Source organism: Panthera tigris, chromosome C1 (assembly GCF_018350195.1).
Source record: "Panthera tigris isolate Pti1 chromosome C1, P.tigris_Pti1_mat1.1, whole genome shotgun sequence".
Taxonomy (NCBI): domain Eukaryota; kingdom Metazoa; phylum Chordata; class Mammalia; order Carnivora; family Felidae; genus Panthera; species Panthera tigris.
In genome coordinates, this window is record NC_056667.1 from 158038873 (window position 1) to 158056058 (window position 17186).

General features: G+C 39.7%; 1 protein-coding gene across 1 annotated transcript in view; it reads left to right on the forward strand.

Annotated features, from left to right (window-relative positions):
- Positions 1 to 13670, forward strand: part of MYO3B (myosin IIIB) — a 224951-nt gene extending 211281 nt beyond the window's left edge. Inside the window, exons 22-24 of the mRNA XM_042994661.1 lie at positions 10829 to 10938; positions 11313 to 11359; positions 12172 to 13670. Coding sequence (XP_042850595.1) covers positions 10829 to 10938; positions 11313 to 11359; positions 12172 to 12310 — 296 coding nt within the window. The 3' untranslated portion in view covers positions 12311 to 13670. The remainder of the gene's footprint in view (positions 1 to 10828; positions 10939 to 11312; positions 11360 to 12171) is intronic.
- The last annotated feature ends 3516 nt before the right edge of the window (positions 13671 to 17186 follow it).

The following is a 17186-nucleotide window of genomic DNA, read 5'->3' on the forward strand; positions in this document are numbered from 1 at the left end:
TAAATTCCAACAAGGCCGATAGGGTCAACAGCATTTATGTCCATTTTGAAGATGAGTGGCTGGAACTCTGCAATCATAGCATCTTAAAGTTGGAAGAGACTTTAAAGAACCTCTTGGCTAATGGTTCTCTCTCTTTTCCTGCTTTCACACTGGTTTCATGCAAGAAAGTCTCATCAGGCTCATCTCTCACTACATACAGGCACTCACATTCTGGGAAGGAGTATGACTTCAAGGATAACAGAACATGTGCGATGTGCTGCACCACCACCCTTTGTCGAAAAATCACTATGTTAGATAAAATGTGGCAGCCAGAAAAGGAAGCAATTCACCCAGGTCACATACCAGTAAGTTCCAGAAATTGAACTATGCCCAGGCCTTCCGACCCCAAGTCCGGTGTTGGTTTCACGATAGCTGACCTCCCCTTTGCACACTAACAGCAAGAACTGGGACCAGGTCTCCAACTTAGAGAGCAAGAAAGAGCTGGGGATGAATGCCCCAGGATCCTCTGCCACAAGGAATCAAAGACCCAGTCACAATTAGTTTACTAAAACTAGCACTATCTGGTGTCCCATATCCTCAAGCATTTAAAATGTCGTTCCAATCTTCAAAGACATTCTTTCATTCCATTTTTATCTGCTTTTACCCAGGACATTGTTTCCCAGCTCCGGAGTAGTTCACTAGGTGATTTGCATCTCATTAGGAGCTCCAGAAATGACATCTCCCAGCCTGCTGCCTGCTATTGTAGGTCTGCTAAGCATCAGATCCAGGTCTTAGATTTTTTTTCATGTTGACACTTTTGAAAAAGCTGAATTAATGCTCTTTTCTACTGGGCAGAGTTTGGGTGGCCATTTTGGCCTTAATTCCTACCCCCTTACCCACAAGGCCAAAGTTAGGGAACAGCCATTGTCAGGGACAGTACAGATGAAGTCAGCCATCCCCACATGAAGACATCTGGCTGGAAGGGCATATTGTGAGACCTCAGATAAACAGTTTTAAAATTCCTAAAAGCAGAGAGATGGGACAAGATGCAAACATCGTTAGTAGTATGCAAAGTAAAACAAAAGGAAAGACACCAATAGCAACCCATTGCTGATGCTAAGCTTGTGCCTTTCAAGCATTTTTTTTACTAGTCCCAACCCTCCTGACACCCCAGAGTTCTCGTCCTACATTTATGATTGATTTAAAAGGAGTTTAGTAGGTCAGAATGGCTTTTCGGCTTTGTCATTCATTCATACCGAAACCTGCAGAAGAGCACTGCGCGACATCATACCTCTGGAAACCAGAGATAATGTTCCCGTGGTCAGCAGAATTGTTCTCTTGGAGTAAGAGAAATGATTTTCCCAGCGCCCAGGGAAATTAGTGTCCGCTTGGAGCTCAAGCCATGTGATGCAGCTTCCAGCACAAAGCAAATACCTGACAAGGCTGGGAGCCCTACTGTAGCTGCGTCCCCTTCCCAGAATTTCTTCTGCCCAACTGAAACTTCTCTGACCCGATGCCAGCCTTTTAAGATGGCAGCTAGCTAATCTGCACAGTCAACCTAAGCTTTCAGGAAAGGGTTAAGTCGTTAGGTTTTCCAGCCCTGCTACAAGTTAAAATCATCTGGAAGCGGACAGGTGGTGGGGCTGTTTTTAAAAGCAGTGATGCCAGAGCCCTACCCCTGACTAACCGAATTAGGACATCCAGGGGTGAGGCCAAGGCATCTGTATTTTTTTGTAAGTTCTTCAGATGCTGCTAATGTGCAGCCAAAGTCAAGGACCACTCTCCTATAACAAGAATTATGGTGACCCCTGAGGGACCCCTGCTCTGCCTTGTCTGCCAGGTTTTCCCACTGCATATATCTTCTGTCATCTTCACTACAACCCTGACTGGGTGATCGTCATCACCAGGTTCAGACCTCCAATAAGTGCTGGAGGTGGGATTCATACTCCAGTTTTTCTAAACCCACTGTTTTTATTTTTCTTTCACGACACTGTTATTTCTCCAAAGTGTGGGACATGGGCCTCTGGTTATCTCCAGGTCAGTTTTAAGTAGTGTGTGGACGTGACCTTAAATAACACTGAGTCATGTAAAAGAAAACTACTCCTTTTAACACTGAGTCATGTAAAAGAAAGCTACTCAATTCTCAGTTTAAAGTCTTCATATTTAGGAGAAAATCGTAGCTGTATTAATATGTCTTAAATTCCTCTCTTTTTAACAAACCTTTAAAGAAGCCCAGAACATTCTGTGGGAAACAGAATCTAACTCACGTATGCTAGTACTGTTCTGTTTTCATTATATATACTTTATGGTTTACTCCTTTTTTTTTTTTAATTTCTTACTGTTTATTATTTTTGAGAGGGAAAGAGACAGAATACGAGAGGGGGAGGAGCAGAGAGAGAAAGAGAGAGAGAGAGAGAGAGACAGAATCTGAAACAGGCTCCAGGCTCTGAGCTGTCAGCACAGAGCCTAATGTAGGGCTCGAAGTCACTGACCACAAGATCATGACCTGAGCTGAAGTCAGAGGCTTAACCGACTGAGCCACCCAGGTGCCCCACTTTATGGTTTACTTCTATTTATGGCATATGACCCTGGCTTTCTATTTAGTACAGCAGTGAATAAAGTTTCATTCTTAAAGAAATATATTTAAGTAAAAAAAATTTTGATTTTAAAAATACTACATGAAGCATAGTACAGGTGTCTTGAATATAGCAAAAAATGTTTAAGAGGTGGATGATGACAGAAGTTTGAGAAATGCTTTCCTACAGCAGACTAATTTTAAAAAGAGGCATCTCCAGACCTGTTAGCAAGTGGGAACTGTCAGCTATCATGCCATCACAACAGACAGACAACAACTTGTTCCACCCATTTTAGGTCAGGCAGGACCTATGAACTTTGTTGCTGCTTCCAGCGCAAGAGGAATCCTGAAACACTATTGGTAATAAACATGGGGAGGGGGAAAAGACAGACACTCATCTGCTCAAGTAATCAATGAAATGAAATCCAAACACAAATGATGTGCCATTTTTCACCTATTGAATTATCAGACTTTTTCTTAAAGATGCTCTCCCATGCTGGTGAGGACCTTTAGAAATGTATAATCTCTTGGGGCACCTGGGTGGCTCAGTCAATTGAGTGTCCGACTTCAGCTCAGATGACGATCTCACCGGTAGTGAGTTTGAGTCCCACATCATGCTCTGTGCTGACAGCTCAGAGCCTGGAGCCTGCTTCAGATTCTGTGTCTCCCTCTCTCTCTGCCCCTCCTCTGCTCACACTCTGTCTCCCTCTCTCAAAAAATAAATTAACATTAAAAAAATTTTTTTAATACATATACTTTTTGGCCAGTAATTCAACCTCTAGGAATTTATCTCAAGAAAACAATGTGGATTATCAAAGATCACATTCTGAGATGTTCCTCAAAACATTACTTATCAAAAAACACTGGAATCAACTTCCATGACCAGTATGGGAAATTATATAAGTTTATCATGTATCACCCATTAAATAAAATACCATACAACCATTAGAAATGATGCCATTTAGACCAATCTGGAAGACAAAAACTTGTTCCAGGATTTCCTACTATTTAGGGGAAGGGAACATGGGGTGGGCAAAAAGATGGACTTTTCGTTGCTTAATTTATTTGAACATCATGTTTATCTATTACTTTAAAAATGTAATTCTAGGGGCACCTGGCTGGCTCAGTTGATAGAGCATGTGACTCTTGATCTCAGGGTTACAAGTTTGAGCCCCATGTTGGGTGTAGAGGTAACTTAAAAAATCAAATCTTAAAAAGATATAACTGTAAATGAAATATACTATTTTTGTTTTATTTTTTATTTTTATTTGAGAGAGAAAGTGTGTGTGCACAAGCAGAAGAGAGGGGCAGAGAGAGAGAATCCCAAGCAGGCTCCATGCTCAGCCTGGGGTTCAACTTGGGACTTGATTCCATTGCCCTGGGATCATGACCTGAGCTGAAATCAAGAGTCAGATGCTCAACTGACTGAGCCACCCAGGTGCCCTGAAGTATACTATTTTTAAGGTAGGTTAATATCACGGAAAATACTTATGACTTTACTGTTAAGTGAGGGGAAAAAGCAGTAGCAAATAAGTGATGGAATTTTTGGTTAAGAAAAGTGAATGCATAGTCCTAGAAAAGTATTGAAAGGATATTAAAGGAAAAAAATACTAATCAACTTTGTTTTTAAGAGGCTGACTTCATCTCCCTCCTTTGTAGATTAGTCTCCCCAGAGGTGTCCCAAGATAGGAAAGGCCCTCTTCCTATTGGAAGCCTTGGCAATAATATCCTGATTGACAGAACCAAAGAGGGGGCCACACAGATGGAATAAATCTTGACAAGAGTAGTGAATGGTCACCATTTCATTCATTCATTTATTCATTCATTCATTTATTCATTCATTATTTGTTAAATGTATGCCAAGCCCTGAGCTATAAAATAGTTTTAGGGGAAGTTATTACTACTTCCCTAACGAGTAAGGAGAAAATTCCACACAGACAATTTATAACTCCACCATCTTCCACAGGCACTAATTTAACTCAGGGATATTTTCTTTGTAGCAATTCTGCAATTTTGAAGAAGATTGTTCATGACATAACATGGCAACTGGGAAAATTTGTAACTTTCCTTTCATCTTAGAAAGGAAGATCTGAATTACATGCACCCCAGGAGAAAATCTCTCTTTCTGGTTGTGCGTATGTTTTACAAAAACCCACTGAATTCCTTAGTCCCTCCTGAAGTTAGACATGGTGAGGTGAAAACTTATAAGAATGTCTCAGTAAAAGAACAAGCATTGTAGTAAACGCCGTGGCCTAGGCTTTGGGATTTTGAATCAAAAGACCTGAGTTCTAGCCCTGGCTCTGAAGGGAGACCAGCAGAGGGGCCCAAGCTCCCTGGGTTCACACCCCTTAGATATATAAGGAATGGGCTGAACCACAGAGATTTATCAGCCCCGTGTCGTGACTTAAATTTGAAAATCTGAGTTCCCAGGGCATAATATCTTCCCTCCTATTCCCTGTCAAGACTCTGAGCATCCCTGAAATAGCCTATGCCTCAGGGTATATCAGGAGCAAGTGGTTTACAACACATTGGGAAGATTCTTCCCTAGACTGCGTTTTTAAGGTAGTGCAGATTATCGCAGGCTTCCTGCCAATGTGGTTCTTATTGTTAAGGAAAGATTTAGTATGGTCTAGTATAGTGGCTCTCAACCCTGGCTGTACATTAGAACTATCCAAGGAGATTTTTTTTTTAATATCCATGCCTAGGTCCTGATCTGGGCACCAGTATTTCTAAAAACTGAACCACTTGTGTAATGTAAAGAAAATGATCATTGGTGAGGACATTCGGAAACCTGAATTCTCAGTTGGACTTTGTCTCTAACTGCTATGTGATCTCTTAATCTCCTTATGCCTTTGTTATCTCTTTGGGGTTAGTTGTCCTTCCCAAAATGAGATGAAATAAATAAAAAGCTACTTTGTAAAACAAGATTTGATACATACAAATGAAATGGTAAGTGAAGAGGCACAGAGCCAGAAAAGCCAAGTCATCTCATTGGAAGCTGTTTCATTAAGTGTCACCGGGGTGCCATGCAGCATGGTCGGCTATCATTGAGGAGAAAGATAATCCAGCTGACAGCTAGGCTACTGTCACCTCCAGTTGCCCTGAGAACTTTGGTCACAGAAATGATGTACCTCCCTTTATGCAGAGTTGACAGAAGTCTGTAAATGAATTGCATAACTCTTAATTCTGTTTTGTGCCTCAGGGAAATATCTAGTAACCCCACGTGGGATTTGCCATCTGTAAATCTAGAACACTGAACACTATTTGCTTCAAGGAGATGTTTTACTTGGCAAATGACCCTAGGAAAGGCTCATCCACAAAATGGCAATCAGATAGATCGGCAGTCTTGCCACTCAGAACATATTCCTGCCTGCTGAGGGCCCACAGGAAGGGTGCATATGACCATGGTTCTCCTGGTGTGCTCTCTCTCTCTCTCCTCCCAGGAACCCTGCCCATTACCTGTCCATTCCATGGGGGCCCAGAGTTCATACTGTCCCACTAAGCAGGGAAATATTTGGGCTGTATGCCCCATCCTGCCTTCACTGTGGTTGTCTTTCCCTCACTACGATCCTGCTAGGAAATGGATCAGAATGGCACATCTGTAATGGGTGATAAAAAGTGAAACCCTAAGTGTTAGGGGACAGTGTAGAGAAGAGCATTTGTAGCCAAAATAGCTGTAACTCAGCAAGTCAATTAGAGCAGAGGAAATAGTTTCCTTCTTCATCTCTGAGACCCTAGGAGGGAACAAAACGCCTTGTTTGCGACTTGAAATTGTGCTTGTGAATTAGGGTTGCCAGATTTAACAACAACAAAAACTACAGAACACCCAGCTAGATTTGAATTTCAAGTGAATAACTGATCACTTTTTAATTTAATACAAGTGTGTCCTGAATATCGCACAGGATTTTAGTAGATTAAAAAAAGTATTGGTTGTTTATCTGAAATTCAAATTTAATTGGGTGTTCTGTATTTGATCTGGCAACTCTAGCTTGGATATACCTGCATGCTCAATAAAAAGAACTGGAATATGAAATTTCCAAACCAGTTGTTTGAAGTTATGTAACGAAGCCATCAACTGAATTCAGCTGTTTGTCTCTCACCAAGGACTCAGCCAGTTGTGCAGCCGCAGAGTGTGGTGATTTGGGGTTAGAGAGAGAAGTATGCCTGTCCCAGCGCTCCTCACTGAGGTGTCATTTACAATTTCTTCCATTTTATGACAGGTATATCTCCTGTTTATGACAAAGTTCTGTGTCAGCTCAGAAGAGAAAGGTGTGTTCGGGGTCTCAAATATGAAATCAAAAGGTGCAAGGGGAAAAGAAGGTGCAGGGATTCTTGAAGGGGAAAGAGACCTATGTTAAATAGTACTCATGACGTGATATACTTTCGAAAAGCTTTATGGGGAGGTAGCCTCCAGAGGATTACAAACTGGAGAGTTTGGCTTGGTTTACAAATGCTTATGTGAAGTAAGAATAGGCCACTTTCAGAATACTAACATTGTCTTCAAATAACTCATATACTAATGTTTACCTTCAAACTTGAATTGCCTATTTTGTCTACATAAACTAATCAAATGAACTAGGTAATTGCCAGATTGTTTTATGTCTCCTGTATGCAAACTGATTGGCTCAAAAGACAGGGGTTGTGGCTTCGACTCTGTCACTTCCAGATTTATCTTTCTTAGCTATAGTTTCTTTGTCTACTGAATCAAAGAATAATTTTGCTCTACATGCCTTATTGATTTTTTTTAATTTTTAAAGGCAAAAAAAACTTCTCAATGTACATAAACATTTAGATTTCATCAATGTCCTATATGCTGTTTTATATTTGCTTCTTTTCCTGAATTTTGAATTTTCATCTATCAACAGCATACCTTAAATTTATCCTTGTTGTGCCTTCGTGGTATGACACCAACATTCATATCTCACAGTTAACTTCTCCTCAACTATTAAATATTTATCATCTTTCTAGCCTTTTTCCAATGCAAAAAAAAAAAAAATCTTACACCATTGTACAAATTGTCTTTTTTTCTTCTTCTGGTTGACGTCCTTGGGACATGTTTGTCGGCACAAGTTGCTTAGCTTTCACTATTTATCATCAAGTTGGACGTCAGGAGGGGTGGAGCCTATGGATTCATCTGTGTATGTGGGGCCACTCCCACATTGTCTTTTGATCTTTTATTTATCCTAATTAATAGAAAGGCAGTGGTAGTTGTTTTAGTTGAAGCTCTTTGTCCGGATGGCTAAACATTTTTCAGTATCTCATTTCATTGTATATTTCAACGTATATGATTTTTTCTCCATCTTTTTCTCACCTCAGCCTTTCCACATTATGGATAGTAGACTTTTGTGTGTATATATTTTTAAATTTGTTTTTATCTTTCTATTGCACTTCCTTTCATCTTAGTTTTGTTACTATCATATAGAATATTTTACTCTAATTGGACCCATCTTTGTCATTAATATTTTCTTCCACAGTTAAAATAGTCTATTTCATTTCCCTTTAAGGTTTTTATAGGAATATTTAAAATGTTTAACTATATAACTCATCTGGAATTTATTGTGGCCTGTAAGAATCAAAAAGCATATTGAGAAAAGTAAAAGATTTAAAAAATTTTTAACACTAACTTGAGCCCAGCAGCACTAATTTATGACAAGTCTCTTAACCTCTTAAGACTCAATGCTGTCTACTAGACTGAAGGCAGGGACCTTGTCTTATTTTTCTTTGTTTTCCCCACAATATCCAGCAAAGTACCTGACATATAGGATAAACCTTATAAGGTCTATATTTAAGTTATACTTTTTGTATATTACTATCAAATTGTTCCAACAGCATTTATTTTTTTTTAACATTTTATTTATTTTCAAGAGAGAGAAACAAGAGTGTGAGGGGGGAAGGGTCAGAGAGAGAGGGAGACATAGAATCCAAAGCAGGCTCCAGGCTCTGAACTGTCAGCACAGAGCCTGATGCAGGGCTCAAACCTATGAGCTGTGAGGTCATGATCTGAGGAGCTGAAGTTGGAAGTTTAACCAACAGAGCCATCCAGGTGCCCCATTCAACAGCATTTATTAAATAATGATTCATTTCCCAAATATTTATTTGGTTTCTTATTATTGATCACATACCAGTGATACTCAAATTTGTTCCAATGGCAAAACTCTTGTAAGTTATGGCACTCTGTAAAACATTGTGAGACATGGAGATATTTAAGTTAAAATAATTAAAATTAAAATTTAATGCTAAATCCGACACCAGCTTATACTAGATTCTAGTATAGTATAGATACCATCAGACACCAACAGATTTTTTTTAATTTATGGGAGAAATGCTAAAATTGTGAAAATTATGCCCAATAACTTAATTCCTAAGTTCTAAAAATCAGGAAAAGAATACCCACCCATGGAATAGCAAATTCATCGAGAACTAAATTTGCGAACCACATCTTAAATTAAGTATCCCCAGTTGAGAATATAAATAAAAGTTTCTGATTAAATGTAAACACTATATGAAGTCCAGCTGAACTGGGCTGAACTCCAGCTGAACTCAGAAACTATTTAAGATCAGTCTTTCGAGTTTCCAAGGTTGGAATTCCCATAACGTTAAGAAGTCTAAGGGAGAATAGATGTCAGATCTCTAGTGCATGTTCACACCAGCAACTTTAACTCTATACACTTCTGTTCATTAATCTATAAATCAGAGGAGATGAGACAGGGCAGCTGTGTCCTACCATATTACAGCATATGGACTTCACAAACCAAGCAGGTGGTAGGTATGTTGGAAGTATCAGAAAGAACCCATATCAGTTCTGGATTCCTTATACTCTGAGGATGATGCCAGCCCAAGATACTGGAGTCCTGCCCTCTACACAGACTTCCTGAAGATGTGTACAGGGATATCTTTAATGGCTACTAGAACCTTCTGCAAGCAACATAGCACAATGGAGCTTACTTTTACTTAGATCTCAGCTTACAAAAAAAGTTTCTTGTTAAGAAGGACAGTATGCTATAGTTTTAAAAAGAATGCTTCCAGAACAGGAGGTAAGAGTCTAGGGTTAGGTCCTCACTCTCCCATTTCATCTGGGATGAGTCATTCAACACTCGTGGGCCTGTTTTCTTTTCCAAAAAAAAATAAAAAATAGGCATTTAGAATAGTTCCTAAATCCTTGTATGGTTCTAATAGTCTTGGCCAATATAGATAGGTTCCAGTTCAAGAACAGTAAAGGTGTGAAACTTCATACTTAGGAAACTGATAATTTGCTATTCATAATGGTCCTTGCTGAGTCATTCTTCACTTAGAAAATTCCCCCAGAGTTTCCCTAAATAGTAAGAACCTCCAGTGAAGTCAAACTATGATTCCAGGTACAAATCTACAACCCTGTTTTATGAATATGATACACACTCGGTCCAGGAAAGTGAGAACTCTTCTCTGGACTGTAACATTCATAAACAGTATTGTGTGGCAGCTCTGGTGTGTGTGTGTGTGTGTGTGTGTGTGTGTGTGTGTGTGTGTGTGTTGGCAAGAAGTTAAAACTGCTAAATCCTGATTCAGATATAGTGCCAAAAGGACAGCAGATTCCACAAAAATCATCTGCTTGGAAGGGAAATAAATCATGACTTCATTGGACACGTGGTTTCTTAAACTCCAGTTCACTCTTGGTCCAGGGTTCTGAAATCGGGGCTAACACAGAGAGGCTGCTCTGTGAAATCATGCAATTATCTTTTCCCCTTCTCCTTTACGCTATCTCCAGAGATTGCATGGATCAATGGTATTGTTCAAAGCATTTCAGTAAATACTAGCTCAAGCCATTTTCCCTCCGAAACGTATCCCACCAAAAGGTTTGCTTCTCATCTACCCAAGAGGGTGTGTGCTCCAGATGTCTTTGAACCCTCACTGTAAGATGTGGTGCAAACTATCCCGGATTGCCTTCATTGTCCTGAGTTATCCCATGAAGATAGGACTCTGTGCTCTACAAAGGCTGGCCACCAACCTCTACTTCACCAGCATGGACAAACCAATTTGCTTTCTGTCACTCTTGACTTCTGATTTAGATAAGAGAGATGAAGGCAAAGTTACAGACAGTGGCCCTTGTTTACACTTAGCAATTCCTATGTGTGTGTATGTGTTTTAGGATGACATTTCTGCCAATATTAGCAGAGCTCTAACATGCCCATTAAAATGAGACACAGTTTCCACTAAGTGCATTTATGTGAAGAGCGATTTTTACCTAATTTTCCCAATACCTTAGATGGTTTACAGTAAAGTTTTGCTGTCTTGTAGCAGTTTCAGAAAATGGTCTTGTACAGAAGCAGCGAACACCTCGCCGAAGATGTCAGCAGCCCAAAATGTTGAGTAGCCCTGAGGACACCATGTACTATAACCAGTTAAATGTGAGTTCAAAGTGGCCATAAAGCTGTTTCACTGGCTTTGTTTCCAGTTAATAATTCTGTTATTAATACCTGTTCCAGCCCCTCCAGCCCCACCCCCACTCTCTTATGCTCTCTTCTTGAACATGTGCTTAGGCTCTTTATCTGTTGCTTTCATGTCAGGATGTCTGCCTTCACGGTGAATAATTGATGTGGTTTATCAAAGACGAGCAAGATGCATGCTTCATCAGGCTCACTTGAGCCCTTTGATCAAAAAAATTATGCTGTGACTTCTGATATTATCAGCATCTGCTTGCATTCAACACAAAATCACTTTGAATTAAAAATTAACGACTTGCTGCTTTGCTTTGACTGTGTGTTCTTGGCCCTCTCCACAGGGAACTCTAGAATATCAAGGGAGCAAAAGGAAGCCAAGAAAACTTGGGTAAATATCTGTCTTCTTAGTTCTAAGCAACTGTAAACAGAAGGGGTCCTTTGTGATATTACAGAAAATGCAAAACTTTCCAGAAGAGCTTCTAAAAATATGCAAATGGGGATATCACCACTATTATTGACACTGGAAACTACTTTTCACAGTAGCAGCTATAGAAAACTTGAGTCTATTCTGTCCAAAAAGGCTGAAATTGCCACCTAAAGGCAAATGTTATTTCTCATAATTATCCCAGGAAGTTGTAGTTTCCTCCTAATTGCAGTCATAGCAGATTGTATAAAACTCTCTCACAGATGAGAGCATTCCACACAGTGCAAACAGGCCACTTCCCACATCACCCTACCCCTGGGCCTTAAAGATACACAGAGGAAAATTTCCCCCTGTGGTTAGACACAGGACACTAAGGAGTTTGTGGCCCATTTGATTGTTAGTATCTTGACCGAGAATACAGTGACATAGCTAACTGGTACTAATTTGAGAACTGGAGGAGGGCAGGAGGGGAACTTTCTCATCTAGGAACCAAACAGGGACAGACAAGTAAATTCGGACAGAAAAGTTGTAATATGATCACAACCTCCAGACGCCACTAAATTCAGCCCTTTATCAGTCTGTGACCCAGAGGCAAAGGCTTTGTGGATCAGAGTCAGTTCCTGAGTTCTGGGTCACGCTGAGGTACCCTAAGTTGTCCTTCCCTTCCGGGGGTGGGACCCAGCCCTGTTCCCAGTACTCATGCAGCGTTAGCTGCCTGGGTGATGACTGCAGCATTTGTTTTCTCTTTTTCCTGAAAACTCTTTTCTTTGTTGCAGCCAAATCAAAGTGCTTGATGGGGAAGATGAGTATTATAAATCTTTGTCACCTGTGGACTCCGTTCCTGAGGAAGACAACCCAGCCTGCCCTTTCTTTTATTCCTCATCCTCAAAAGGAGCATCTTCTGCTCAGCACTGAGCTGTACTTCCTGCCCCCCCTCCAAGTCTGCGGAGGGTAAGAACAATCATGGTAGTTGACTGATTGTCATTTCATAAGAAAGCACTGCAACGGGTCAGCTTCTTTGGACACATGGTGCATGTCTGAGCCTTGCTGAACAATTTTCATATTCCCAACCATTTTCTCATACCTCCATTGCCCTCCCCACATCTGCAGTGCAGCCTGAGTGGGGCAATTTTTCGTAGCTGTGGGACACTGAGCACATCTTCACTATAGCAGTAACCATCGTTCATGGGAGTAACAAAGACCTCAACGTCTAGGGGGGTAACAGACAACCTTGCCATTAGCCAATCATGAATACTGACATTTATTTTTCCTGCTGTGTCCATCCATGCAAAATCTGCCGCTGTGAAAATCCAGGACTCTGTTTCTACCTCACCTCTCCCTGGCATCCACCTCCTTCCTGAGAGACCCTCCAGGCATCTCTTCAGAGTCAGGGTTCCACTGCAGAGTGCCCCCATCCTAAAGGAGTGCACTCAAGATCCCCTAGGTCAGGATAAATTTTTGTGTTTAGGGGGCAAGCCTAAGTCTTTCTATAAGGCAGATGGACCCCTCTCTTGCTAATTATTATGCTGATAAAGCTTTTGCTTCTTTACTCCCATCACGTTAGCAGTAAATAGAAAGGAATTAGAGGGACAGAAAATTTGGACCTGCCATACATAGTCCACGTCCTGTGGTTTAGTAACTTCCCAGTCTCTGGTTGGCCGCCTCCACTAGGCTGTGAGTGATTATAGAGGAAGGATCTTGTCTTGTCTATTTTTGTGGGCACAGAGCCTAGGGTAGTGCCTGGCACAGAGTGGACATCCAGTAATGCACTTAAATGAATGGAGGGACTTCACTTAAGTTATACTAACGTATCTGACAAGAAAATTTCAATTCTGTTGTTACACATGATTAATCACTTTTCTTATACCATAAACTCTGATTTTTTTCACTCCAGTTTGGGCTAGTCCTATTATAATAATGTTATACCATATATTATAATACTCAATATGATTCAATACAGCAAACAGCTTTGGAGCAACTCCTCTATGCAAAACAATGTATAAGATTGCTGTGTGAGGTAAAAAAAAAAAAAAAAAGAAAAGAAAAAAACCCTACAAGACCTTTTCTCTAGAACAGATGTTCTCAACATTTTTTTTTTACTTTAAAATACTTGGCAGATAGTACAATGGAAGTTCCCAGATTTTTAGAAAAATTAACTGGAGGAAATAGAGAAAAATCGTTTTCAGAGTGATAAAGGGGAGAATTTTAATACCCACGTTTTACAGAGATAAAATAATGAAAGGAGGCATTTAAAGATCTCAGAAATTTTTTTTATGAGGGAAAAAAATAGGAAAAGTTAAATAGTTAAACTTTACTTTTTTAAAAAAAAATGAGCCTTGATTTTTTTTCTCAGATGTTCACCCCAAAGAAATGTTTATAAGGTATGCAGACAGAGCAGAAGAAACACAAGTGAACTTTATTGTTTAAAAAATATCTAGAATATGGGGCTCCTGGGTGGCTGAGTCAGTTAAGCATCTGACTTTGGCTCAGGACATGATCTCGTGGTTTGTGAGTTCAAGCCCCACACTGGGCTCTGTGCTGACAGCTCAGAGCCTGGAGCCTGCTTCAGATTCTGTGTCTCCCTCTCTCTCTCTCTCTCTCTCTCTCTCTGCCCCTCCCCCACTTGCACACTCGTGCTCTCTCACTCTCTCTCTCAAAAATGAATAAACGTTAGGGGCGCCTGGGTGGCTCAGTCGGTTAAGCGTCTGACTTTGGCTCAGGTAATGATCTCGCAGTCCGTGAGTTCAAGCCCCGCGTTGGGCTCTGTGCTGACAGCTCAGAGCCTGGAGCCTGCTTCGGATTCTGTGTCTCCCTCTCTCTCTGACCCTCCCCTGTTCATGCTCTGTCTCTCTGTCTCAAAAATAAATAAACATTAAAAAAAAAATTTAATAAAAAATTTTAAAAAATGAATAAACGTTAAAAAAATTTTAAATATCTAGAATATATAGATTTTAACATTATTCTAATATAAATATTTTTGTTTTGGAGTATAGTATAGGTACACAATATAGTGATTCAACACTTCTATGTATCGTGCAGTGCTTACCACTATAAACATAGTTACCACATATAAACATAAATTGACTAAATTTACTGTACTTAAGTTTTCATCTCTGGTGATTTGTTATTTAAAACTGGAAGTCTGTTATCTCTCAATCCCCTTCACGTATTTCTCCCACCTCCCCACCCCACTCCCCTCTGGCAGCTACCAGTTTTTTTTTTTCCTATATCAATGAGTCTGTTTCTGGGTTTTATTTGTATGTTTATTTGTTCATTTGTTCATCTGTTTTGCTTCTTAGATTCCCCATGTAAGTGAAATCACACAGTATCTCTTTCTCTGACTTACTTCACATAGCATAATACCCCTCCAGGTCTATCCATGTTGTCACAAATAACAAGATCTCATCCCTTGTTATGGCTGAGTAATAGTCCGTTGCATATATATACTACTTCTTTATCCATCTGTCTATCAACGACCGCTTAGGTTGCTTTCATATCTTAGCGATTGTAAATAATGCTGCAATAAACATAGGGGTGCCTAGATCTTTTGAATGAGTGTTTTCATTTTCTTTGGGTAAATACCCATTAGTGGAATTCCTGGATCATACGGTATTTTCTATTTTTAATTTTAAGGAACCTCCATACTTTTTCCCACAGCATTTGCACCAGTTTATATTCCCAGCAACAGCACACGAGGATCCCCTTTGCTCCTCATCCTTGCCAACACTTGCTGTTTCTTTTTTTTTTTAATATTTATTTATTTTGAGAGAGAGAATGAGCTTGTGCCTGTGAACAGGGGAGGGGCAGAGAGAGAGGGAGAGAGAGAGAATCCCAAGCAGGATCCATGCTGTCAGCACAGCCTGACTCTGGGCTCCATCTCCCTAAACATGAGATCATGACCTGAGCCGAAATGAAAAGTTGGACACTCAACCAACTGAGCCACCCAGGCACCAACACTTGCTATTTCTTGTCACATCATTCTGACTGGTGTGAGGTCATATATTCTATTTTGGAATTTTTACCTTTATCATTGACTTATCTACTTTTGATTTGATACTTTAGCTATTTTTGTTGAGTAGAAAATTTCTAACTTCCTATTTCTCTGTGTACAATGTAATTGTGTACCTGCCTTGTTTCTAATTAAATATTTCTAAAAATAAGTTTAAAGGAAACATAAATAATTATAAAATTATGATTTTGAAGCTCTACAATAATTAGTCATTGCCAAGCTATAACTCCTAACATTACTTTAGAAATAGGGTTCACAGGGGGTGCCTGGGTGGCTCAGTCGGTTGAGCGTCCGACTTCAGCTCAGGTCACGATCTCACGTTGGAGTTCGAGCCCCGCATCGGGCTCTGGGCTGATGGCTCAGGGCCTGGAGCCTGCTTCCGATTCTGTGTCTCCCTCTCTCTCTCTGCCCTTCCCCCATTCATGCTGTCTCTCTCTGTCTCAAAAATAAACGTTAAAAAAAAAAAAATTTAAAAAAATAAAAAAAATAAAAGAAATAGGGTTCACAGGGCTCCTGGGTGACTCAGTCAGTTAAGCATCCAGCTCTTGATTCTCTTGGGATTCTCTCTCTCCCTCTCTCTCTCTCTCAAAATAAATAAACAAAAGAAACAAACAAACAAACAAGAAAACCAACTACACCATCTACAGATTGTTGATGTTATTCTTGGACTAGTCATAATGCCACAAACTCAAGAAGCAATTCTTAAATCAAGTATATGAGAAAGATTCAACCTGGAATCTCATAAAAGTCTTATGAGATTTTTCAAGGTAATATACACATGACAAAGCAAAACAAAAATCACATAGTCCAGAGGGTTGATAATGGAAAACATTATCTCCCTGTCCCTACCTTAGTCCCTCCCCGCAGAATCAACCATTTTTTACTACTTCTAATTCTTCTAATGGTTTCCATCGTATCTATGGATAATTTACTTCTATCTTCTTTGGTTTATCATTATTGATAACATTTACTCTCCCCTTCTATGAAAGATGTGCATTTATTTCAGTTTTATCTCCTTTCTCTCTTACTTCTTCCAGTGATTATAATTGTATATTTAAATTTTTGTTGATTACCTTTTAAACTTTATACAATTAAACATCTATTTTTATGTGTCATTGACTTTTGATAGTATCTCTGCGAGGATACCTGACGTGAAGAAAACCAACAGGCTGAAGGATATTGTCAAGACAAACAAAATAACTGACCCTGGACAAAATAGAAATCATTCTGGGAATAGAACAGTTTCGCTTAACTGCACCTTTGGTGTTCATGCTCTGAGCTGCTGTTTTTACATTTTGGTTCATCTGAAGATATGCCTCCGTCCACTTCCTTTAGCTTTCTTTATGTTTAAATGTCATACAAATACAGAAAAGGGCACAAATCAGAAGACTCAATTCAGTCAGTTATCAGAAAGTGAGCATCTGTATAAACATCTGTGCATGCAGTGGACCATTGTCAGCACACTAGAAGTGTCCCTCTTGTCCCTTCCCAATCACCACCTTCCCAAAGACAAGCACTCTCATGACTCTGCTGGTAAATACCTCCTTGATTTTCTTTATAATTTTACCACTCATGTGCATTCCTAAACACTACAGTTAAATTTTGCCTCTTAGAGTTAGGTTTTGGGAACTTATGTAGGTAGAATCATGTAGTAGGTAATCTTTTGGGTCTTGTTTCTTTTATTTAGTGTTATATTTGTGAGACTTATCTATGTTGTGTAATAGAAATGTAGTTCATTCCTTTTCATGACTATGTAGCATTCCAGTTTGTGAATATGGCATA